We start from the raw sequence: 27,432 nt of genomic DNA, 5'->3' as shown, positions 1-27,432 counted from the left end.
ACTTACTAACTGTACCTCTTATGCTCCCATCCAAATTATTGATATAAGTGATGAAAAGTAATGGACCCAGCATCAATCCTTGTGGCACTCCACTGGTCACAGGCCTCCAGTCTGAAAAACAACACTCCACCACCACTTTGTCTTCTACCTTTGAGCCAGTTCTGTATTCAAATGGCGAGTTCTCACTGTATTCCATGAGATCTAAACTTGCTCACCAGTCTCCCATGGGGAACCGTTTCAAATGCCTTACTGAAGTTCACATAGTTCACATCTTCTGCTCTGCCCTCATCAATCCTCTGTTACTTTTGAGGCATGATTTCTCTCACACAAAGCCATGTTGACTATCCCTAATCTGTCCTTGCCTTTCCAAATAAATGTACATTCTGTCCCTCAGGATTCCCTGCAACAAATTGCCCACCACCGACATCAGGCTCACTGGTCTATAGTTCCCTGGCTTGTCTTACCACCCTTCTTAAATAGTGGCACCATGTTAGTTGGCCCCCAGTCTTCCGGTACCTCTCCTGTGACTATCGATGAAAGAAATATCTCCATAAGAGGCCCTGCGATCACTTCCCTACCTTTCCACAGAGTTCTAGGGTACACCTGATTAGGTCCTGGGGTTTTATCCACTTTTATGCGTTTCAAGACATCCGGCACTTCCTCTGCTGTAATATGGACATTTTTCAAGATGTCACCATCTATTTCCTTACATTCTATATCTTCCGTGTCCTTTCCACAGTAAATGCTGATGCAAAATACTAGTTTAGTATCTGCCCCTACCTGCGGCTCCACACAAAGGCCACCTTTCTGATCTTTGAGGGGCCCTATCCTCTCCCTCGTTACATTTTTGTCCTTAATATATTTGTGAAAACCCTTTGAATTCTCCTTAACTCTATTTGCCAAAGCTATCTCATGTTCCCTTTTTTTTGCCCTCCTGATTTTTCTTAAGTCTACTTCTCCTATTTTTAGGAGGTAAGCTTTGCCACAAACAGTTGTTAAAAGTGAAATCTAAAAATTTTAAGATCTGAATGCTAGATTTGGCTATTGCACACAATCGCATTTTAAAGAAATGTAAATTGACTGCCACTTTCCATGCTTGATTTATCATAAAATAAAGTCCTTCTGTTGTAAAACTCTAGTGCTGGAGCTTCTGGAAAGCCATCTCCAACATTAAAAACACTTCGAACGTGCTTTGGATCTCTTGAAAACCAGCATTTTCCATATGTTTTAAAGCTTGCTTTTCCAAGTGCACAACTCTCAAATTATTTTAAATGGTTTTACCATACTGGGACAATTTCTCTAATGTGTAATGCAATCTTTTTGATTAATTTGGAAGACAACCCATCTGACAACCCTCATCTGTGTGTTAGGTATGGAATGAGCTGCCAGAAGAAGTGGTGGAGGCTGGTACAATTGCAACATTTAAGAGGCATTTGGATGGGTATATGAATGGGAAGGGTTTGGAGGGATAAGGGCCGGGTGCTGGCAGGTGGGACTAGATTGGGTTAGGCTATCTGATCGGCATGGACGGGTTGGACCAAAGGGTCTGTTTCCATGCTGTACATCTCTAGGACTCTAACTCCTTGAAGGCAGACATTAATATCACTAACCCCAAATCCAGTATATCACACTGACTGACTGTTTGTTTGGGTATCTTTCGGTAACGCCACTGAGATTACCATACCTTACACCATGGGTTCTTTTTAATGTATTGTTGAGGTGTGGGCAGTGCTGACTCTGTTAGCATTTATTTCCCATTGCTAATTAACCTTCAAGGTTACAGTGAGCTGTCTTTTAGAATTGCTGCTGTCCATCTGCAGGTGCACCCACAGCGCTGACACAAAATGACTTAAAGATTTTTGCTGATTAGTTATCAATGAAGCACGGTATAGTCCTGAGTCAGTGTTTTTTGTGGCTTTAATTGCCCTTTTCTTCTGGATTAGTTTGTCACTTCATACATCCAGGCGATCATTACTTTTGTGGAAGTTTTCATCTCCAAGTATGACACCAGGTGGCTACACAGTGATGCAAAATCGATTTGAACATATTGGATTTCATAGTCACTATTACTGAGACTAGCTTTTAATTCCAGATCCATTAATTGAGTTCAAATTCCATGAGCTGCTGTGTCTGTGTTACTCGGCCGCCACCTTTCCCTAATGGTATGGTTCAAGCTGACTGCTCACCATTGCCCCTCATTGCAGTTAGAGGTGAGCAACAAATGCAAGTTTGCCACTATCTATATCCTGTGGAAGTATTTTTGTATTGCTGACGAAAGACATTTTGACAAATACTCTTGTTTTGCTCTTGAAGTACAATTTGCAAGAATACCAACATAAGGAGGAAGAATCCAACATTTGTACTGTCTGATTGGTCAGTCCTGATCAGGTGGCAGGTGACTCTGGTCAAGGCGTTGTCATAGAAAATGAACCAGTTAAATGATTGGCAGTTAAACCAGGTGGCTTTATCCTGAGAAATGAATCCGTGGCTGCAAACCAATTTAATGAGTTGAAAGGGTACAGTGTGTGTACATGTTAATTCTGTCTGCAAAGGAAAGAGCCCTTTATGTTAATATGTAGCTTTTAGTACACTCGCTCTAAGCCTGACTAAATTCTAAATTGATTACAAATTGGTTGTTCGCACATTCAGGATTATCCCAGACATTCCCAAGAGTGAAATCACATCTAATGTTGGACACTTGTGTTTTGAAAGCATAGGTGTTTTGCTTATGGCCAGTACCTTGTTGCAAACAGCGAAGAGATATGCTGTTTGATATGTTTTCCCAGAGAATGGAACAACTGGTCATTTTAATATTTCTTGATGAGTAAAGCCATTCCAATTTCGTAATATTCTCAAATCAATTTTGCAGCTTCTTTGACCTCTAATTGTTTAAGTTTTAGTCTTCGTGACCTGCTTATCGATTGTATCCTCTAGAAATAAACCTCTGCACGTTGTAGTTTTTTTTCACCCTAATTGCATTAGTTATTTTAGTGACCTATGTATTTGTACCCATGGGTCAGTCTGTTCATTTGATCCCAGCACTTATTATGTGGCCTCCTTTTCTCCCTACTGCAATGCACCATATCAAGTTTATTTTGGTAACTGCATGCGTGTAGTAGAAATTAATTTATTATTTAAGTTTTTTTTTAACCATTGTTGGTGTGTTATACTCACATTTTGACATACTTCTAATGTTTTAAGTTGTTTCTGTAAATGGTGAATAGTTGTCCTGGTATTCATCTTCCTGAAGCACCATTTTGTGTATAATTTCATAAAAAAAATCAATAGAATTTCTTTGCATTTATGGCTTTATATATTTTTCCAAAAAGCCAAGGTAACTATGGATCACCTATTATTTCTGCAGCTCTGAATGTGTCAATAGTTAGAATTGAAAGATAAGAACATAAATGAGAGTTGACCACTCAGCCCCATGCACTTGCCCTGTCATTCAGTACAATTAGAGTTGATGTTTCAACTCAATCTCACTTGTTTGCATTATTCCTTTATCCCTTAACTACTTCAATATGAAAAAAAAGTCTTTTGACTTAGATGTGTTCAATGACTGAGCATCTGGAGTATAGAATTCCAGAATCTGTGCTTTGAAGAACTTTCTCCATGCTTCTGTCCTAAATGGCTGACCCCTTATTCTGAGACTGAGACACCTAATTTCTGATTACAGAGTCAAAATCCTTCACAATGTCCTTTTACCTTTTCAAGGATACATTCTGCTTATTCAAGGAAATATAGTCCTACTTGACCTCTGATCCTAGAATATTCCCCTTCTCCTTGGAATCAGGTTAATAGAATAAAACAAAGAACTGTGGATGCTGGAGAGACAAAAAAGAAATTGCTGGATAAACTGTAGTCTGGCAGCCCATGTGGGAAGAAATCCGTCAACGTTTTGAGACCTGTTTTGATGAAGTCAGTAGACGCTTTTGGCTTTGCTTTCTTCCTACAATGTTGCTGAGTTTCTTCAGCAATTTGATTTTGCATCAGTTTATAATGGACAATTACCTTTCCTCCTAGGTTAGCGCATCGTATTTAGTTTAAGTAAACTAAAAGTGCGTGCACAATTCCTAATGTGAACTCACCAAGGCAGTAAATTTTCTACACTGTAATAATTACAATCAGACTAGAGTAAGGCTGGTCTCTAGGTTGCTTTCACAATTGTTAGCTGTACAAAGACGCATCTCTGCATACCACTGTTTTCCAGTCTCCATTTTATTTTTTCAAAATTCCATTTTACATGCTGAATTGATTATTTCACATTTATTTGCAGGACCATGCATCTTGTTTTTGCCTACTTAACTGGTCTTTGTAGCCACATTTGCATCCTTCACCTTCTCACCTAACTTTGTATCATCAGCAAACTTGGATATGTTTCACTTGATCTATTCGTTCCAAGTCATTGATATAGATTGTAAACCACTGAATCCCCAGTGCTGATCTTTATGGTACCCCAACTTGCAGGTTTCCCAACCTGAAAATGATAGGTTTCTTTCTGTTTTCATCTTTCAACCACTCTTCATTCAATGCTCATGTAATGCCTCCAACTCACTAGTCTTAATATCATGTAGTAGCCCCTTGTGGAGTACCTTTTATCACAGCTTTTTGAATGTACAAATATATCACATTTTCTGTTCAGTTTTCTAACTTTATCCTCAAAACAACTTAACGGATTTATCAATATGATTTGTCACCATTCATTAAAAATAATAATGTGATTCTCTAAATGCTGTATTCCCATGCCCCTAATAAAGCATTCTTGCATTCTTCCATTCTGTGTGACTCCCTTCTTCCCTTGAATAATAGGATTCCATAAGCTGCCTTTAATCTGTGCAGAGAGTTCTGGTAATCACGGAATTGTAGAAGATCAGTGACTATACATCAAATGCTTCTGCACTATTCCTTTTTAAAATCCAAGGATGCAGGTTTCCTTTTCTGGAGATTTCACAGCAGCTTTATCCTGTTAATTTCTTGACCACTCTTTTTCTTTGTTGATATTTATACCTAAGTTCAATTCAATTTTTTTCTGTTAGGAATTTATCGTATCAGCCTTGATCTCATTGAATGGCAGAGCAGACTTGATGGGCTGAATGGCCTAGTTCTGCTCCTATGTCTTAGATCTTTTGCTCTCCACAATATTCAGAATATTTAGTGTTAACCATTGAGACAAATATTTGCCTTTTGAAATTGCTGAGAATAGAACCTTATGAGAACAATATGAAGTGAAATTCAATGGAATGTTAATTGTATTTTCAACTAAACTGTAATCTCCTGCATTATGAAGTAATAAGATAAGAATTTCTTCCAGTAACTTGCAAAATATCCTGTTTCTAGTTTGCTTCTGAGGATGAGTAAATCAAAGGGACATATCAGTGGAAATGTGGTTTCAGATCATCCTTGTGCAGAGGCGGGGTAAAAACCAAAATCGCCCTTGATTCATGCATAATGTCGGGAAATTACTGCAACACATAAAGAAGACTTTTGTTTCCAAGAGTCTAACAATTAGATGATGTATTTTGTGAGGCTATACTCTTGGCTGTACTTAATCTTTGTTGAATGATTCTAAGGTATTTTAGTTTGATATTCTTGAATTAATCAATTGCATTAACAGCTCCTAACTGAGCATTTTGAATTTTCAGAGCAACAAAGTTCAACCAAAGTGATTAAGGCAAGCAAGCCCAAAGCAAAGAAAACTGGAAAGGTATGCAAAATAAGTTATCAAATCCTTTTAAAGATATGTCCCTCTTTAAGTTTGTGAAACTTTATAGATAGAAATTGTAACATTCCTTGAAACTAATAAACTAGGAAGACTATATTGAAAGTTTTGTTGATTGATCACCTAATAGTCCAGTGACTATCATCGTTAATATTACCATAAATTATCTTAATACACAGCCAAAACTGTCCCACATCTTTTAGGTACTCCTGTCTTTCCCCCTCAAAAAAAAGTATATATTAGGGGTTTATCTTTTCTATCTCCCTCCTTGCTGTACAAGGCGGTGATGCAACACTGTTCAGAAAACATATTGAATTATATTTGTTTTTACAATACATATTAAAAATGTTTTTCTTGTCAATTGTTTCAAATGGTTTATTCCGTTATTCTCCTTTTCCAAATTATTATTTTTAATTTTTTACTTTGCTAAATTGCTTTATTTCTAAAAGTAGTTGTACCTTCTGTTCCAATAGCTATTGACTTCATCTCTACCCGTGGCAAGTCTGTGATTGCCAGTCTGTTTGCAACCTTGGTGTGATATTTTTCTCCAGGATGAGTTCCAATCTCTTATGTTCATTAATAAGACTAGCTTCTCCCATCTTTTGAACTCTGCCTGACCTGTGCTTGGTCTTGTCTGATCTGTTCAAATAATTTTAATATACTTTTCTTAGCTCTGTACTCAGTTATTCACATGCACTCCTGGTTGATCTCCCTCAGTGCTACCCTCTGTAAACATGAGGTTATCTAATCTGTTTGTGTCAACCTATTCCAAGTTCTGTTTGTTTAGTTTTTGGAGCGAAATGTTTGCTCCCAATTTTTGAATGCTCTCCCCTTATCTATTCTAATCTCTTGAGAGACACCCCCAACCCACATCAGTCAAGCAGACTTCTGTAATTTGGGGTCCTCTAATTCTAGGCTCTTGAATATCCATGACCTTCCTCAGCTTTTGATTGTGATGCCTGCAGTTACCTAGTTTCTGAAGTTCCCTTCCTATGCCTGTTTAAGATATTTGTAAAGTTTGGTTAAACCAACTATTCCTTACTTTATTTGACAGTTCTGTGGCATACCACACAGCATTGGATTTGCGGCTTGTTCCTTCCATATCATTTCTGCCTGTGTTTAAAATATTTGTTCTTGAGCTCTTTGTCTAGCTTATTGCTAGCATGCTGGATTTTGCTTGCAATTTATTTCCCTTTTAGCTCTTAATTCCAACGTTGGTCACATTTCATTGCATCTTGACTGACTTTTTCATACTTACATTAATGTATGTTTTTGACTATTGCAGGATCTACAGTGGTGAATGAGTGTTAAATACATTTCTTCACAACAGCCTTTCAGTCTGCAATTTTTGTTTTTATTTTGTTTCTTACATTGTTTCTTTGAAGCAGGTACAAATGTCCAGGAAATAGATATCTCTGCTCAGACAATGCATTAAAAGTGTTAGTCAGTCTGTATCCCAACCTTGAGTCAGGCTGGTTCCATTTCCGAAATAGGAATTCATAAAATGTCACATGATCGCTTACAGATTATGTGCTTTTTGAACAAGACAGAATGTGTCTGTAAATGTAAATTCACCCCATAGACTTGTGTTTGTGCATGTGTGCTTGTGTGTGTAAATGCCTGTGAGAGGGTATCTGAGAGTGTATAGTGTGGTGGGGTTACCCTGTGGTGTGACATGAACCCAAGATCGCAGTTGAGGCTGTCTTATGGTACATCCCATGTTTGAACTTGGCTATCAACCTCTGGTGACTCTGCGTTGTTACCTGAAGTCGGCCTTAGAGGACAGTCACCCACAGGTCTGAGGCCGAATGTCCTTGACCGCTGAAGTGCTTCCCCACTGGGAGGGGACATCCCTAGCTGGCAATTGTTGCGCAGTATCCGTTCATTCGTTGTCATTGCATCTGCTTGGTTCACCAATATACCATGCCTCAGGGCAGCCATGCCTGCAGTGTCTGAAAGCGACAATGTTGGCCAAGCCACATGAGTACCTGTCATGCACATGATGGGTGGTGTGTCCCCATGTATCCATGTCGACACTGGCATGTCTTGCAGTCATTGCCATGACTGGTTGTATGATGATGTTTGCTGTCCTGAAGACTGGGCAGTTTGCTGTGAACAGTGGTCTTGGTCAGTGGTTTAAGGTTTGGTGGTTGTTTAAAGGCAAGGAGTGGGGGCATAGGGAAGATCTTGGTGAGGTGCTCATCCTCATCGATAAAGGGTTGCAGGCTGCAAAGATCTTGGCATAGTTTTTCCATTCCCAGAAAGTACTGGATGGCGAAGGGTACCTGAGGAGGTCATGACGTTTTCTCACTGCGGCACGTCTGAACTGGCATTTGAGTTGAGCATCATATCCCGTTCTTGAGGGCATCCTTCAGTTGTCCATTGCGTTCTTCCTCATCTGAACAGATCCTGTGTTGTGTTGAGCTTTTCTCTCTGCGTAGGGGATGGCTGTTTTAATGTTTATGGTGGAAGCTAGCGAAGTGCAGCATGGCTTGCAGTAGAGCCAGGTACTGAGGTGTCCATCTATGACAGAGGTGCATGTATCGAAGAATGAGAATGATTCTCGAGTAATTGTGATGGTGGATGAAACTTGTTAATTTCACTAATTGTTTCAGTGACCCCTTCACCATGGGTCCAGAGGAGGAAAATGTCATCAATGTATCTGGTGTATTGTGGTGTTCGGAGGTGTTATGCAGCAAAGAAATTGCTCAAACTTGTGCATGAAAATGCATGGAAATGTTGGTGTATTGGGGTGCAAATTTGGTTCCATTTGGTGTCACTAACTTTAATTTATGTTTTTTCTGAGGTACATTTTACAGAAGAGTTATGAACACTAGTCAGGAAACAGGAAAATCAAAACTGCTTATTTGATTTGAGGAAAATACCAGAATAAAATTGGGATGACTGATTTCAGTTCAGGTGGAAAGACTAGAGATGGGATATTTTTTCCTCCGGATCTGAATGTTTACAGGAAAACCTAAAGGGTCTTCAAATATATGAAGAGTTCTGACAAATAAGAATGAGCTCTTTCCAGAAGAGTCAGTAATGACAGAGGACATAAGACGTTTTTTAAGCACCTGGTTGTAATCTGCAGTATGCTACCAGAAAGTGGTGAAAAATGTATGTTCAGCAATCACTTGTAAGAGAGTATTTGATTTATATTTGGAATGGGAATGTTTGCGTGGCTGTAGGGAAAGTGCAAGGAAGTGGGATTTATCAGATTGCTTGAGCCAGCTCAGGTAGGGTAGCATTTTTCTGTGCTGTAACGTTCTTTTTACGTTTATTGAAATATTGAATGTTTGTTTTTCTCCTATTTTTAGGCAAGCGATTTCAGTGACATCACAAACTGGCCTACTCCAGGCGAAATTGCTAATAAGGAGGTATGTTAATGTGCAGTGCACTTGTCTATATATTAAGCTGAAATAAAATTAAATGGTTTATTAGCAAACAATTTTTAAAAATTCAGTCTGTATCTGCAGGAGTGCAAATTAGTTTTTAATCTTCAATTCAAGTAAATAGCACACTTGTATCAAGGAGCAGTTGCATTGGGGATGCAACAAATAGGGGATGCAACAAATATTTAGGGCTTCTTAATTAAAATATCCTGATAAAATACATGATACTGAATCAGTCATGTAAGTTAAGTCAAATCATTTAAAAGCTTAATTGAAAAGAGAGGTTTTAATAAGTGACGTAAAAGATGCAGATGAGTTGGAAAATCAAAAGTGCAGACTGGGAATTCCAGAACTTAAGATCTAGTCAATTGAAGTCTCAGCCACTAGTGATGGAATCATTATGCAAAATTCAGAACTAGAGGAGCAAAAATATCTATAGGTTTAAATTGGAAGGAAATTAGGAATGGAGAGGCAAGGACATGGAGGAATTTGAAAACGAAGATGAGAAATTTTAAGATAGAGAAGTTGCAGGCTGGGAGCCAATCTAGTCCAAATCTAATTTTTCATTTTAGGTGGAACTTTGTTTCAAACTTTGTTTTTGTAAAACTTAAATTCAGTCTTTGTATCTGTGCCCTTTATCGTAGAGTCATAGAAATGTACAGCATGGAAACAGACTCTTCGGTCCAACCTGTACATGCCGACCAGATATCCCAACCCAATCTAGTCCCACCTGCCAGCACCCGGCCCATATTCCTCCAAACCCTTCCTATTCATATACCCATCCAAATGCCTCTTAAATGTTGCAATTGTACCAGCCTCCTCTGGCAGCTCATTCCATACATGTACCACCCTCTGCATGAAAAAGTTGCCCCATAGGTCTCTTTTATATCTTTCCCCTCTCACCTTAAACCTATGCCCTCCCGTTCTGAACTCCCTGACCCCAGTGAAAAGATTTTGCCGATTTACCATATCCATGTCCCTCGTAATTTTGTAAAGCTCTAGAAGGTCACCCCTCAGCCTCTGACGCTTCAGGGAAAATAGCCCCAGCCTGTTCAGCCTTCCCTAAGAATTTGTCAGAATCAACTGAATCTTGAAATTTTCAACTGACTTAGTATCAACAACTCTTTATGCATTTCATGTTGGCATTACCTCTTGTGTGAAGTCATCACCTCGTTGAGTAGCTGCAATTTTAATGCTCTGCCTTCATTTTTGATAATGACAAGATGAGAGTTGCTAATTAGTTTCTGTCAACCTGATCAGATGCTTTTATCATATACCTTTATAAGGAGGGTCACCCTAAACTCATCTCTATTTAGAGGTCAAGTCTTTGTATTATGGACTAGGCCGGACCACTCAAAACTTTCTTAAGCCGGCAGTCCAGACCGTAACCTTGCTATTTGTTTCGGTCAGTGGACAGTGAAAATTACCTGGAGTAAGTTAGCTAGGTCGACTACCAGGTTTTAAAACAAAGAACAGAATATAGAATGCCCATGGAACTCAGTCTATCCAAACTAGACTTAATTATGCTGTTCCGAAAAATACACGCAACAGTCCCAAAAAACAAACCCCTTAAACCCAGAGCAAAAATGAAACCAAGGCTTACCAGTCAAAATTAGAAGGGCAGAAGGAGAGAGTCTTGCAGCCTGTTCCACACAGCCCACTGCTGAACTGACTCAAACAAGACTTCAGCTTTTTGGACTGACGACTCCCCTTTCGTTATACAGGTTACTTCTAAAACATGAAAGCTGTGGCCTAAAGTCTCATCTGTTTACGTATAAACAAAAAGGCCTCTCAGTAAACACTTTCATCTCTGTACCAAACCAGTTATTTTGGAGCCCGGACTGTTTTACGATCCCTCTGAGAAAAACTAAGGACACAGTATCCTGGAGAAAATGAACAGCTTTTAGAAGAAAGGACCAGCTTTGTGACATATGTAACTGTTACTCATAGATCTATACAGCTCTGAAACAGACCCTTCAGTCCAACCAGTGCATTCCAAACATAATCCCAAGCTAAACTAGTCCCACCTGTCTGCGCTTGATCCAGTTCTTATTTGTCAACTTATCTAGATGTCTTTTAAACATTAACTGTACCCATATCCACCACTTCCTCAGGAAGTTCATTCCACACACAAACCCCATACTGTATATTAAAGAAAATATACCCCTCGTGTCTTTTTAAAAAATCTTTCTCATCTCACCATAAAAATGCCTCTAGTTTTAAAATCTCCCACGGTAGGAAAATACACCTGCCATTCACCTTATTTAGATCCCTCATGATTTTATAAACTTGTATATGGTTACCTCTCAGCTTTCTATGTTCCAATGAAAAAAACTCCCAGCTTCTCCTCATAACTCAAACTCTGCATTACCAGCAACGTTCTGATAAATCAGAACTGACACACTACTCCAGAACAGGCCTCGCCAACGTCCTGTACGATCTCAATATAATATCCAAACTCCTACACTCAAAGATCTAAGCAATGAAGGCACGCATGCTAAATGGTTTCTGAACCACCCCACCTGAAATGCAGACTTCAAAGAATTATGTACCTGAACCCCTCTTCTACTACACTACCCATGGCTCCACTTTTAATCGTATAAGTCTTGCCCTTGTTCATTTTATCAAAATGCAATACACCACATTTATCCCAATTAAACTCCACCTACCATTCTTCAGTCCACTGACTGAACTGAAGAAGATCTCCTTGTAACCTTCGATAACCTTCTTCACTGTCCACTACACTATCAGTCTTGATGTCATCTGTAAAATTACAAACCATAATTTGTTTTAGCTCATTACATTCTGGTTATCTTGTGCTTGGATTTTTGTCTTATGATTCACAGTTTTACTTAGTTTTGAATGTTATTAGCTTAACATTTGCTGTTTTTTAATAATCGCAAGGCTGCTGGTGCTTCATTACAATTTGGTAAAACTAACAGCTCTGTCATCTGTACGTGATTAAGTGAGAAAATCCTGAAATTGCAGGCAGTGATGCCCTGATGTTCCACAGGCCTATAGATATTTTCTAAACAATTTGTTCAGAGATGCACTGCACACCTGGAGAACTTGGGGTTTGAGTTTTGACCTTCTGGCACCACAAGAACCCTGCAAAGGGGCTATGCTGTTGCTACTCTGAAATCAGTTAAGGCATCAACTTAAAACCTTTAGCTATTATCATTGCATAAAGACCAGATGAGAGAGTTAAATTTTGACACCAGGTTGTAGTCCAACAAGTTTATTTGGAAGTTACTAGCCTTTGGAGCATTGCTTCTTCATGAGGTAGCAGCTGAGCAGGATCATAAGACACAGAATTTTTATCAAAAAAATTTAGTGTCCTGCAACTGAAACAATATATTGAACAAACAAGATTGCTGTTAAGTCTTTCATCTTTTAGAATAGGTTGTAGGTTTAGGTTCATTAATATGTAAATCACAGAACTTAATTCAAGTCACATTTCAATTACTTAAGGTTTTATTTTTTAAAAATGACATCTCAACTCGGTGCTTTAAAGGTGTGAGGTTAGAGTCTGTCTCTCTATCCCAATCTTGAGCCAGAGTGGTTCTATTTCCAAAGTAGGAATTTATAAAATATTACATGGATTGACTGCCTGCAGATTGTGTGCTTTTTGAACAAAACAGAATGTATTTGTGCATATAATTCTGCAAATGCAAATACACCCCATAGACTTGTGTGTGTCAAAACTGTGAAGCTGGAAGAGCACAGCACTCTGGCAGCATTCAAGGAACAGGAGAGTCAATGTTTCAAGTGTAAGCTCTTCCACAGAAATGTGGGGTGAGCCCGACCACTTTGATACCCCCCTCCCACTCTACCAAGGGCATGCAAGTCCTGGGCCACCTCCACTGCCAAATCCTAGCCACCCAACAACTGGAGGAAGAACATCTAATCTTCCTCCTTGGGACCCTCCAACCAAACTGAATCGATGTCCATTTCACCAGTTGCCTCATGTCCCCTCCCCTCATCTTATCCCAGATCCAGTCCTCTAACTCAGCACTGCCCTCTTGAACTGTCCTACTGTCCACCTTTCTTCCCACCAATCCACTCCAATCTAACACCATCTCCCACCACCACTTCATCTATCACCTTCCTTCCTGGTTACTTTCCCCTCCCCCTGGGGATTTTGTTGTGGGGGTGGGGAGGGGTGTGCGGTGGAGGTGTGCATGCGCGTGCTTGGTAGTGAGAGAGAGAGACAGTATACACCCTCTCACAGGCCTATACTCTGTCACACTGATGTAGGCAGTCCTGCACACGCACTAACTTACTCCCCCACATGCATGCACTCTCTCCTTCATGTTCCTAGGGTTCCTGTTTCCTCTCTGCCTCTTCTCCCTTCCCCCCCCCCCCCACACCACAAGTGTCTGGAGTGAATTTGCATTTGTAAATTGTAATTGCAGATACATTATATTTTGTTCAAAAAGCACACAATCTGCACTCAGTCAATTCGTGTATAATTTTATAAATTCCTACTTTGGAAATAGAACCAGACTGGCTCAAGATTGTGATACAGGCAGACTCTAACCTCACACCCTTTTTGTTATAAAACCTGAATTTATCTCCAGAATGTGACTTGAAAGAAGCTCTGGGATTTACATATTAATGAACTGAAGCCTGCACCCCATTCTCAAAGGTGAAAGACTTAACAGCAATCCTAGGTTTCTTCAATATATCATTTCAGTTGCATGATATTGATCTCTTGCTATGGACTCTGTCTTATGATCCTACTCCACAGGTACCTCATGATGGAGCAGCGCTCCAAAAGCTAATACTTTCAAACAAACCTGTTGGACTATAACCTGGTGGTGTGATTTTTTACTTTGTTCACCCCAGACCAACACTGACACCACTACATCATAGTTAAAACTTGGATGTTCAGGAGTAATTCAATTTCTAATAATGTAATGGAATTATGATTACTGCTGAATAACTTCTCTGATCAGATTTCTTTCACTAATGTTGGTTCTTATTTAGTCAAAAGTAAATTTATTGTTACAGATTTTTAAAATAGAATTAAACTTTTTTGAAAGGTTTGAGTTTTATATTTACATATCTCCTTTGATCACACATGCTTCCAAATTTTTATTTAACATTCTTGATTCATAAAATGATTTTGCATGTTAATTATTTTTCCTCATCACTTTCCCTGTTACTGCCTGATGATTTTTTAATCTGATTGGACCCCCTGATTCTTGAGCTGTTTGTACATAACCTGTTGAAGATGTAAAGGCAAATTGAGGACTATGGCCTCAGATTTTTTCTTAATTTGGCTTTTTCTAAAGTGAATAGCAAGTGTTATTCCCTTTAGAGTTCAAGCCATTGCTATTTCATTATTCAATTTCCTTGGATAAATTACTTCCAGGTCTCTCGATTTGCAATGTCTTAGATATTATAAGTTGTATTACACTTCAAAATTTTCACCTTTTTGAGGTTTAATGCTGTTGTTCATTACAATTCCCATTTTATATCTTAGTTATGTTCTAAGTGGTTTTACAGGCATTGTATATAGCATGCATACTGTATACATTCAAATTACTGTAAATGAATTTGGTCCAAAATTGAATTTATCTGCATAACCAACCATATCACACAACTGTTTTAGATGATTTTAACTTGCAGTTCATGGGGAAAACTTTGTATTTTTTGATGGTTGATTGAAAAAAGTTGTACTGTATTGAAATGTGAAATTGAGTATTGACCTTACAAGTTAATACTAACTCCACATTTTCATAGCACCATAACATCATGAACCAGCCAAACAAAAAGCCACTGAATAAAAATAAGAAGAAAGACAAATCTGAAAAGAAAGACAGTGAAAGTAAAGAAAACCGAGAAATGCAGAAAAAGGATGAAGAAGAAAAGTCAACAATTGACGATGAATCCCACGGAACTTCACAAAAGGGGAAGAAAGGTATGTTTTGCACAGAAACTTCATGGCCTATATTTTCAGCAATTTATTTTACTATTCATATTTCATCTGCAATTTTTAAAAGCTTTAATGCTCAGTTATCGAGTCAACTAATTCCAACAGGCAGTGTTATAATCAGCATTTATATAATGCATATACAGCTGTTCTTGCTAAGAATGCAAAAAGCATAATTTCAAATTAAAGGCTAGTTATATTTTTGACACATTGGTATGATTTAGCCTGGTTTAATTAGAGTTTCTCTTGCGTTCCTACAACATGCCTACACTGTAACACCTGTAAAAGGTTTACCATTGAATATGAATTGATTTAAAGCCAGTTTCTGCATCATGATGGTTTGCATTCGGATACCACTGTCAGCATCTTTTGATTCATTTCCTTAATGTTACAATTTAGACTATAAGCTCATATTTTGTCCATTGTGGAACCTGAGTCATGGAAGTTTTCTGCACTTTGTTTTTAATCCACTCGTGGGATGTGGGTGTCACTGGCTGGCCTGCATTTACTGCCTGTCCCAAGTTGACCTTGAGAAGGTGGTGAGCTGCCTTCTTGACCAACTGCAGTCCATGTGATGTACTATACCCGCAATTCTGAGAGGGAGGGAATTCCAGGATTTTGATCCATCAGCACTGAAGGAACAGTGATATAATTCCAAGTCAGAATGGTGGGTGATTTGAAGGTGATGGAGCCCCATGTATCTGTTGCCCTTTTCCTTCCAGATGAAAATGGTCATGGGTTTGGAAAGTGCTGTCTACAGATCGTGGGATTTCTGAAGTGGACCTTGTATGTGGTACTGACTGTCAGTGCTTAAAAATGTGTTGCTGGAAAAGCGCAGCAGGTCAGGCAGCATCAAAGGAGAAGGCGAATCGACATTTCTGGCATAAGCCCTTCTTCAGGAAGAAGGGCTTATGCCCGAAATGTCGATTCTCCTTCTCCTTTGATGCTGCCTGACCTGTTGCGCTTTTCCAGCAACACATTTTTTAAGCTCTGATCCCCAGCATCTGCAGTCCTCACTTTCTTCTGACTGTCAGTGGTCAAGAAAGTGGATGCTTGCAGTTGCAGGGTTGTCCTGGGGTATGATGCTCCTTGAGTTTTGCTGGAGCTACACCCACCCAGATGAGTGGAAGACCGTATTCCATCACGTCTGACTTGTGCTTTGTAGATAGTGGACAGGCTTTGGGGAGTCAGGTGAGTTAGTTACAGTATTCCTAACCTCTGAACTTTTCTTGTTGTCACTCTGTTTATGATGAGAAAATTTGAGTTTCTGGTCAATGATAGCCCCAAGAATGTTGATAGTAGAGGATTTTGTGATGGCCGTAACACTGAATGACAAGTGACGGTAGTGAGATTGTCTCTTATTGGAGATGGTCATTGCCTGGCTTTTATGCAGCATGAATGTACTTGTCACTTGTTAGCCTAAGCCTGGATATTATCCAGAGGAGACATTGAGATCTGCAGGTGCTGGAGATCAGAGTTGAGAGTGTGTTGCTGGAAAAGCTCAGCAGGTTAGGCTGCATCGACGTTTTGTGCCAGAGCCCGTCATCGGGAATGAGGCTGGGAGCCTCTGGAGTGGAGAGATAAATAGGAGCAGGGTGGGGCTGGGGAGCAGGTAGCTGAGAGCGCAATAGGTAGATGGAGTTGGGAGTAAAGGTGATAGGTCGGGGAGATCTGCTATAGGTCCTATACCAGAGAACAGAATTGCCTGCAATACATGGTGGCTCAGTGGTTTGCACCGCTGCCTCACAGGGTCCCAGGTTCGATTCTAGCCTCGGTTGACTGTGTGGAGTTTGCACATTCCTTCAGTGTCTGTGTAGGTTTTCTCCGGGTGCTCTGGTTTCCTCCCACAGTCCAAAAGTTGTGCCAGTCAGGTGAATTGGCCATGCTAAATTCCCCATAGTGTTAGGTGTATTAATCAGAGGGAAGTGGGTCTGGGTGGGTTACTCTTCGGAGGGTCAGTGTGGACTGGTTGGGCTGAAGGGCCTGGTTCCACACTGTAGGGAATCTAATTAATCTATTCCAAAAATGGCCTAACCAGTGTCTTGTTTGGCTGCACCAAGACACCTCAACTCCTATATTCAGTGCAGTGACCAATTAAGACGAACATTGCAAACGCTGCCTTTACTTTCCTGTCTTCTTGCAACTCCTCTGTTGAGGAGCTGTGAACCTGCATCCCAAGGTCTCTTTGTTCAGTAACACTCCCCAGGACTTTTAAGTGTATAAGTCCTGCTCCAATTTGCCCTGCCAAAATGTAGCACCTCACATTTATGTAAATTAAACTCTATTGGCCACTCCTCAGTCCATTGGCTTATCTGATCAAGGCCCTGTTGTATTCTAAGGTAACATTCACTGTTCACTGTGCCAATTTTGGTGTCATCTGCAAACTTATTAACCATACCTCCTGTATTCACATCAAAATAATTTTATATAAATGACAAAAAGCAGCAGACCCAGCACCGATTCTTGTGGCACACTGCTGGTCATTAGCCTCCAGTCCAACCCTCCACCAAAGGCCTCTGTCTCCAACCTTTGAAGCAATCTTGTATCCAAATGGCCATTTTGAAGGCATGATTCCTTTACTATGGGGTAAATTGTTCTCTCTGCTTGCGATTCTCTATGATTGAGTTCACAACTTCAAGTCAAGAAAGAAGGCAATTATTTTTGCATTCTCTTAGTATTTTGAAAATTTAATCCAGTGTTATTTTACTTTCCTGTGCTTAGTGATATTTATCGCAACCTTGAGGAAACTCTTTACGCTGCAGATAGTCAACTGTTAGCCTTAGAGGTTACTTGGCTGTTAGCATTCCCAAAACACTGGTCACCAAATGACAGCTTCATGGTATTAGCCTTTAAAGTCTTGAATATACAGTAAATACCAGGGTTATGCATCACCTAACTGTGGAGCACAACTTGGTATGTCACTTTGACACTTAAGTATTAAATTTTGTTTAAACACTCCTTTACTGAAGAATGAACAGCATGGGTATGAAAGGGTGGGGAGAGTTGGATCTTAGTCCCCAGAGGGATTACTTCTGATTTTGTTTTCTCTTCTGAGTTGATGTCAGAATCATCTAGAATTTTGCAGTACTGAAGACTGTTTGGCCAATTGTACCATTGAAAAGTTCATCAGACTTGACGTAGAATCTTAGAATAAGTAGGAAATGCCTGTGCCAACTTTTGGAAAATAATTTTTCAAGTAGTCCCATTTGCTTGTTCTTTCCCTGAACCCTTTTCAAAAGATTTGAAAATATATATGAGCACATACATATTTGAAATAGAAGTAGACCAGCTAAATACATAGATATTCCTTATTATTTTCATATTTTCTTGAAATATTCAATGTTATCTGGAATGTGCCATGTAAACAATTTAAGGATTCGAAACTCCTTGTGCTGTGTTCAGAACCTGGAAGAGATAGCGCCTCTAAGTCGCAACAGTTGACTGAGGTTTTCTAGTTACTACTGAAACTGCTTCTACCTTTTACAGGTACTGAAGGACTGTTGAGCTCTATTTTAAAAATGTTGTTTAAAAAACATTGGAAGACATTTGCACTTTGCAGAAAGTAAGGTCTTTTTTGTTTTCTCTCACAGTTTAGCCCTGTGGTTAATCTGTCTTGTGTCTTGCACTGAGTTACTCCTGATACAGAATTTTCGTGTTTGAGTGAATGTCATAAACTGCATTGAAATAATGCAACTTATTGTAATGGGACCTGAGTGATTTATCCAACTTTACTGAATAACATAAATACTACTTCACATGATGATTACTTTCTAGGATACTATACAATTAATATGGCCCAAGTGCATGTAAGTGGAGTTAGTGTAGTTTAGTATCAAAAACAGAAGTAGCTGGAAAAGCTAAGCAGGTCTGGCAGCATCTGTGGAGAGTAAGCAGAGTTAACATTTCGGGTCGAGTGACCCTTGAGAATTTCTGATCACTCAACCTGAAACATTAACTCTGCTTTCTCTCCACAGCTGATGCCTGACCTACTGAGCTTTTCCAGCAGTTTTTTTTAAAATTATATTTTTGAGGAAAAAATAGATTTTTAAATATTGCAACAAGTACAAAACAATGCAATTCAAAACAGAAACTACGCTAACCCCATTTACCTGCACTTGGTCCACATTAATTGTATGGTATCCCAAAAAGTAAACAGTGGTATTTGTTGTTCTGCTACTTCTGTTATTACTTTTGATTACAGCATCCACAGTTCTATTGGTTTTTATTTCGTGAAGTTTGTGTTTTAATCAGCGCAGATAAGGGGATGATTAACAGTTGATGCAAGATGCATTTTTTTGTACAACCAGCAAATGACTATAAATCTGCAACATCAGGTATTTTCGGACAGTCTGGTTATCCAATTTTGAAGCCATTATTGGTATTATACGACATGTAAAATTTAAAGGAAGCGTAAGAAACCTGCTTGAATAAAGCTGAAATTGACAGTAGATTAACAGAACCTACTTTACTTTGTATGCTTATTCCTTTTTATTGGGTTGGGGAGGTGACAAAAAGATGGTTTTATTATTGCTCAGAGGGGTATAGAGTGATCTGTTAATGTGAGATTTTGTTTTCGTCATTTTTAAAAGTCTTTATGTTTTACTGGTATTTTGTTAGCATAAAAACTCCTTTTACAAGTTGAATTCTTTACCTGTTTAGTTTTATTATCACCATTCATTGTTTCATATTTTTGAGTCTAAATATTTTTCCGAGTGTGGTGTTGCATTAGGGGCAAATATTTTCAGTTTGAATTTGAAAGGCAGATTTCTGAATTTTCTTCACGACTGTTTGGTTCCTATAAAATTATTTTGAGGGATATTATGTCAGTGCACACAATCACCTGTTTTGTTTTTAAATATTTTAGCGAACAAGCATAAATGGGTTCCTCTTCACCTAGATGAAGTGAAACAAGATGGGCAAGAAAGGCCTAGCTCACGTAATAGTTCACGCTCTCAGGTAGATACAACACGATCGATGCAAAACAACAAAAGAAATGACTATTCAAGAAGTAAGTTCCAAACACTCTTTTTGAGAGTACATGGTCATTTATTTTCTTTTCTGAAGCATATCCAGGATTTTAGATAGAAACAGCTGATTGTTGCAATATCTAAAGGACTTCAGTGTAAACTCTTGCTCTCTTTGTATCTTGGATATCATTACTTAACTACATATGTTTTTCTAACTGTCAGCAAAGCACAGGTAAACTTTCTCAAATGCAAAATGTCTTCACAACATGGACACAACCTGAAAGTGTTAAAATACACTTGCCAATCTTACTGGAGCACACAAATGTTTCTTTAAAATATTCTGAAGAACAGTGGACCAAAAATCATGAGAAGCCAATGGAAGTTATCCAACATTCAATTGATTGGTACTGATTGGTCAAGGGAGTTATTTAGCTTAGTTGGCTGGATGGCTATTTTACAATGCTGAGTGATGCCAAGTGTGTGGGTTCAATTTCCACGCCAGCTGAGATTATCATGAAGTTCTGTCCTTCTCAACCTCTTGCCTGAGATTTGGTGACCCTCCAGTTAAATCATCACCAATTGCCTGTCTCTGAAAGAATCACCCTATAGTCATCTTGAACTATGGTAACTTTACCTGGACCTTAATTTACTGATGGTCTGAGGAAAATTGCCTGAGCATCTGTATAAGCTTTTGTCCCCTGGAAAGTGTGCCGTGTGACTTATGAGGAGTAAAATTGTAAAGCGTGACATTGGGAACTGTTCGTACATGTTCATGGTTCAGGTTAACAAAATCTTTTCTACTTTAGTATTTCCATAGGAAAAAGCATTATAATGTTTGGTCACATGCTTTAATAAAAATTGTTTTACAATGTAAAAGTGCCTAAGCCTGAAAGTGTTTGGCATCCAGAGCAAATGTGCCAGTATTAGGTCACCTCCTATCTCTAAGTAATGTTCATGGAGCCAGCATCAAATCAACGCCATCAACCTGCCTGGCAGCAATTAAGTGTCCACGTGGAGACAGCTTGAAGCTGTTATAATTTTTCAGCTTTATATGGACCACCTTTTAGTTGGGAGGATGACAATTTTCCTGTTTGTAGGTGGAAGTGGCATTAAGGCCTCCTCTCGGGTGTCCATGAGAAAATCATAATATTTTAAAAAATATTGTTAGACCTGCAAGCTTTCCTGCAGCATACTTTCCTTTGCTTATGATTCTACAAGGATTTTGAGATACTGTTACCCTCCCTCCCTCCCTCCCTCCCTACCTCCCTCCCTCCCTACCTCCCTCATATGCTCAAACAGCATTCAAACCTGCAGTGGGTTTGTTGTCCCACCAGGCTATGGCTCCCACTTATTGGTGGTCCTCTCTGAATCCTGCCTGCCTTTTTTTAAATCGGAAGTTAAGCACAAGTAAAACACACATACTACCAAGGTAGCAAGCAAGTTAAAATACCTGAGAATTTCTAAAAGTGGCAAGTTCCATGTTGTGACTCCTTCAAATCAATTCAGTCTGATGGATGTCATTAACACTTCTTGAATTGTAATATATCATTTTGAGTCTCCTGTCAGTCAACAATGACCAGAAATTTTAGAACTGTCCTAAGAAACTGCATTTGAATAATACAAACTTGCTTTCGTGAAGGTTGGCGCCGAGATGACAAGCGCGATAGAGACAGAAGGGATGATGCTGATGAAGTTGGCAGTGTTAGAAGTGAAGGTGGTGGTGTACGAGGCAGTTTCAGGGGTAGAGGCCGAGGTCGAGGTCGAGGAAGAGGACGTGGCAGGGGAAGCTCGCGTGGTAAGTGTTTGCGAATAGTATTGGCAAATCAATTCCATCAACAGTGCCTCTCTTTACAACTTAAAAGTGGTTGAAGAAAGTGGGTTTTATGTATCAGTATCTCCATCCAACATACACCGTAGTGGATAGCCATTCTGTCTCTGAGATTGAATGTCGTAGACTGGCTTCTGTATCACTGGTAATGCAGTCGACATCAAACCTCGAGGAATGCCTCTGACAGTATTTGGAAACCTTGCTGCCGTCTCTCGGGATAATAGCTTACTCATCTATCCACACAGCATTTCAAACAAACATCAACCAATGTAGCGTGGAGAAAGGATCTATGTAAAACAGCCTGGAAATATAGAATCAAAGAATCTATACAGTGCAAAAAGATGCCACTCAGCCCATCAAAATGACACCAACCTCCGAAGGACATTCACCTAGACCCAGCCCCCATCTTATACCTGTAACCTTGTATTTACTATGGCTGACCCACCTAATCTGCACATCTTTGAGCTGTGGGAGGAAACTAGAGCACCCAGTGAAAATCCATGGGGCAACTGTACAGATCTACACTGTATCAAGAACCCAGATTTGGTTCTGGTTGGGTAACTATTTGTCAGGCGATAGTTGTAACCACTGAGCCACTGTGCCCTAAAAGTTTGTCCCCCGACCCTGTCAGCACCCCTCAGAACATGGTACAATTTAATCAGATCCCTACCTCAGCGCCTTTTCTGCTCTAAGGAAAAGATCTCTACCCGATCTCGTCTCCACAGGTGAACTGCTTCAGCACAGGTAACATCTTGACCAATGACTAATGTTTAGGAAAACTGTGTAGTAATGCCCTGGCTTACTACTGGTTCATGTCAGAGTCTAGAGCTGCACATGGCACTTGACTGCTATGTTTTAAGTATCCATAGTAGCAATTATTCACTCACATATACATCTCTGAGCATGGTTGGCTGGCCCCAGAGAGAACATATCAAAGTTTATCTTCTTTCTGACATTGCTTGTTTTCATGGATGTGCAGCCACCTTATTAAGACTAAACAGGTAGTGGGTTTTGAAAAGATTTGTAGCTCAGGTTGAGATTCTGGATGTAAGTTTGCTCTCTGAGCTGGAAGGTTTGTTTTCAGACATTCCATCACCAGACTGGGTAACATAATCAGCGGCCTGAAAACAAACTTTCCAGCTCAGCCACTAAACAGGTAATTTGATTTCTGGGAGTCTGCTGCTTGACCTATTTGAATTCCATAAACTGCATAATCTAGTTATAAATTCTGTTGTTCAGAATTTAAATGGTTGGCCTTTTGACTGAGGAGCAGATTACCAGCCTGTGTTCATCAGTGATGATGAATGATTCATGATTGAATATACAGGTTTTTGTGTGAAAAGGATATTCTTATTACATACAATTATAAAGAATGTTCCAAGATTCTTGCAATTTTTGTTCATTGTTTTCATAGGCTAAAATGGATGACTTAATGAAATTAAGAAGGATTAGAGTGAGTTAACTTCATTTAAACAGATTTTTGATAGTTTCGGAAGAGATTCCGGATGTCATTAATTTTGATATTTCACCGTTTTTTATTGGTGATTGAGAAAATTCTGTTTTAAATGAAGGAATTTAAGGTTTCCATCATAGAAGTTATAATACTTCTAGGCTGAGATTCTGAAACTAAGCTGTAGGTATCATATTTAATAATGTATGCTGTGCAAAAATACATATAATTCTGTGAAATGATTGCATAAAGCATAAGATTTGAAGCTATGTATGATTAACTTTCAAATGTAACTTTGGATAATGCAACTGATTACTTTTTTTCCCTCAGTGAATTATGACTATCCATATGGGTACAAGCAATCATATGATACCTCTGACCAGTATGTACCAGAATACAACACTAACATGATGTACTATTATGACGATGGAAGTGGAGCACAGATGTACACAGTGGATGAAACCTTACTGAAGGAGTACATTAAACGACAGATGTATGTGACATTATTGCAATGCTTTCCTAATGATAGCCTAGCTGGGTAAATGATTTAACTCTGGTAATTTCTGTTTTTAGTGAGTACTACTTCAGTACAGAAAATCTGGAAAGAGATTTTTTCCTACGGAGAAAGATGGATGAACAAGGTTTCCTACCCATTTCTCTGATTGCTAGTTTCCACCGGGTGCAAGCTCTAACTACAGATGTAAATCTCATTTTGGAGGTAATGTCTGTCTGTTTTTGTAATGTAAAATGCCAAAAATGGTTTGAACTTCGTAATTGTTTGTCTTCTGCCTGCTACCCATCACCCCATGCTCCCTGACCTGTGTGTACTCCAACTTGCAATTGTCTTAATTTGAAAATTTTTAACCTTGCTTTCAAGACCTTCCATGACTTCGTGCCTCCCTATTTTTGTAACTTCTCCGGCACTGCAGCATTCCCAAGCTGTCTGAGCTCCTCTAATTCTGGCTGCTTGTATCTCCAAATTATATCAATGCAACAATGAAGTGCCTTGGAATGCATCATTATGTTCAAGGTTAATATTGCATATTTTTGTTTATAAAAGAAAAAGTGTATGCCTTTGAAAGGAAGTTACTTTTAATCAGACTGAAAATGGTTAAATAAATTAAAATTAAAGTTAATTTATTGAAATGTCTTGTTTTCTATGAAGCATATCATTTTCGTTCTAAATGAAACATACTAAAAAAACTTGGCAGCAATGTGCTTCGGCCATTAATGAGTTTGCTGCATGGTTGGTCGATCTTGGCATCTATTTGAATGGTTGGGGTGTGGAGGGAGCATAGAAATGTTGGCTGGGACACAAGGAGGATTTTCTGTTTAAATAATGTCATGGAATCTTATGATTACCTAAATGAGTAGGCATAATCTAAATTCATCCAATTGAGCTAGTGTAGCAACTTCCTGAATTACATTACATAAGTGTCAACTTCAGTCATTGATCAAATCCTGTACGAAGGCTCAGAGGAGAGGATGTCAACTGATGCTCAAGAAGACAATGAACTTTGAACGAAAGTATACAGTGGTACAAAATTGTATTTTGTAGGGTTGAATTTCCTCAAATTTTGAGCACTGCTTTTAGCAAAATGTGCAGTGTTTTCAAAATGCAAGAAATGTTGATGTGGCGCAACTTAAAAAGGAATTGATTGTAATTTAAACTGCTGTCATCGTGTATATTTTTGAAAACTTGAATTTGTGTCAAGAAATTGACTAACTGTATATGTATGTAGCATTCTTGTTTATGGAACAGTACAATAAGCATGGCAGCATACCTGACTGCCACACATAGATATGAAATGCCAATCTCTTCACTACTGAAGTCAGTCCTAAGGCAGGTATCCTTTGAATTTTATTCACAGCCAGTTTGTGCTTGTAATTTGCCTTTACTGAATATAAGGTTTGTTCTGAATTTCGCATTCATCCATGTTTCCTCCTGAGTAGTGGCCGTAACTCATGCCAATTTATAGAAGAAAATTATTTGCTGTTTTATTTCTTAATTTTTCTTTAAAACTTAGTTTAGAGTATTGTAATTTTGACAGTTATTTTGATGGATTTTGAAATGTTTTTTGAAGTTTGACAAAGTTTGATTTGCTTAATTATTGCCATTTTATTAGGACTATTTTGCTCAGATTGTCAGTAAGATACTTAGCATGTTTTGCAGGCTTTAGTCCCTGTTCCAGTTAAGTCATTTCTTGATGCTTGCCTGTCTATGTAATTAAAGACTGTTAAGAGATTGAGATGTGAGAGAAGCAGCAATCATTAGACCCTGAGCATGTTACATAGAGAGAACCTCCACTTTATCAGTGCTTTCTGCTTAAAGTATGCTGGCTTAATTCCAACCCATGTTGATCTTAAACTTGGCAAATATAATTAATTCTTTCCATCACTGAAGATTTAACTCATGTTATTCAATACTTAGAGCTCTGAAACTTAATTCAGACTTAAAAGTCACATATGTCTAAAAGTAATGTATTGAAAGGGGAAGTCGTAATAATTCAGTCCTGCTAAGTATTGTAAACTTGTAAGTTTCAACGTACATGCAAGTATTTAATAGTGAAAATATTTTCCCAAAACTTTTATGTTCCCGTGTATAATACAAAATTATTCTCACTCAGTGCAAATTTAAATGGAGTTCTTTATTTCTGATATGCCTTAAGATTTTCCTCATTTAAATTTTCATCCTGGTAAATTTGACATTTTCCATTCTGTGATGTGGCCCCCAGGACTGCATACACTACTCCCTGACAGTGATCTAGCCATTGTCTTAGATTTAGCCTTGCCTCAATGTGATGTTCTGAAACTTGTTGAGTTTTCAGAATAAATTCATCTTTAATGTCTTAAATTTCAAACAGCATCAGAGCACAACATATGAGGTGTACCAAAATTTCTGTCGATGGTCCCAGATTGGCTGAAGTGAGTGTATTTGGTTGATTCATTATAAGCCTGCAAAGGTGACCACTAAGCATATTGTTGAGAGAATTAGTTTTTAAAGCAATAGGTGTCAATAGGAAAAGTGACACTATCCCTCATGTGCACCAAAATACGGAGCAGTTTGTGTTACAAAGCCAACTTAATGGATTGTACTGTCTGTCATTTGTAACATTGTCTTAGGAAGTGATATTAACTAAAGATGCTAGCAAGCAAGTTTTGAAATAGAAAAAGGGTGACCCTTGACTGATGAAGTATCCATAAAGTTTTTAAGTGTGTAAAGGCAAAAATCTTTATTTCTGATATCTGCTTCAATGATTTGCATAGAACAGAATATTCGTTTCTTCCCACCCTTTCATATGTAATAAACTTTGTCCTGTTCTTAAAATTACATTGGCATGTGTTTAAGAAAATAGCTCATGTCTCACAGCAAAGATACTTTCTGGTAAGGGAAAATAAGCCGACCGTAGTTAACCAAGGAAGTTGAGGACAGCAGCCAATTGCGTGCTTTTCTTTCAATGTGCCAAGGATTAGTGGGAAGCGAGAGGTTTGGGAAAGTTTTAAAACCAACAGAACATGCCCAAACAAATAATCATAACAAGATAAACATTTCAGGGTAAACATGCAAGTAATATAGGGATGGACAGCATGAGCTTCTTTAAATATGTAAGAAAGAAGGGAGAGGCCAAAGTATACAGCCCCTTTCGTGATCGAGAATGGGGAAATAATAATGTGGAGCCAAGAAATGGCAGAAGAGTTGAACAACTGCATTGCATCAGTGTGCCTGGTTGAGGACACTAATATCACTCCCAAGTTATCAAATCAAGTGCTAAAAGAAGAGAGAAAATAAATACAATTACTGTCATTTGAGAAAGAGTCTGGTAAGCCTATGTTGTGCACTCCCCATAGCCAGAAAATCCTTCCTCAGATAAGGAGGCCAAAACAGCACACGATACTGCAAGGTCTAGTCACAGCATGGCCCTGTATAATTGCAATAAGAGACATCCCTGTTATTTTCAAATCCTCCCACTATGAAGGCCAACATACCAGTTGCCTTGTTCATTACTTGCTACACCTACACGTTTGCTGTCAGTGACTGTTGTACAAGGGCACCCAAGTCTTATTGCACCTTTCCCAATCTATCTTCATTCAGATAATTTGGTTTTGCAACCGAAGTGGGTAACCTCCCATT

General features: G+C 38.8%; 1 protein-coding gene across 1 annotated transcript in view; it reads left to right on the top strand.

The window, feature by feature from the left end:
• LOC140485711 (la-related protein 1B-like) overlaps positions 1 to 27,432 on the top strand; it is a 110,469-nt gene that overhangs the window by 36,532 nt on the left and 46,505 nt on the right. Inside the window, 7 exon segments of the mRNA XM_072584154.1 lie at positions 5,646 to 5,707; positions 9,043 to 9,102; positions 14,866 to 15,043; positions 19,920 to 20,063; positions 21,662 to 21,817; positions 23,631 to 23,793; positions 23,874 to 24,018. Of these exon segments, the coding sequence (XP_072440255.1) occupies positions 5,646 to 5,707; positions 9,043 to 9,102; positions 14,866 to 15,043; positions 19,920 to 20,063; positions 21,662 to 21,817; positions 23,631 to 23,793; positions 23,874 to 24,018 (908 nt within the window).

The sequence above is a fragment of the Chiloscyllium punctatum genome, chromosome 14, assembly GCF_047496795.1.
Source record: "Chiloscyllium punctatum isolate Juve2018m chromosome 14, sChiPun1.3, whole genome shotgun sequence".
Lineage (NCBI taxonomy): Eukaryota > Metazoa > Chordata > Chondrichthyes > Orectolobiformes > Hemiscylliidae > Chiloscyllium > Chiloscyllium punctatum.
The sequence above is the reverse complement of the archived record's forward strand: the minus strand, read 5'-3'. Positions and strand labels throughout refer to the sequence as shown.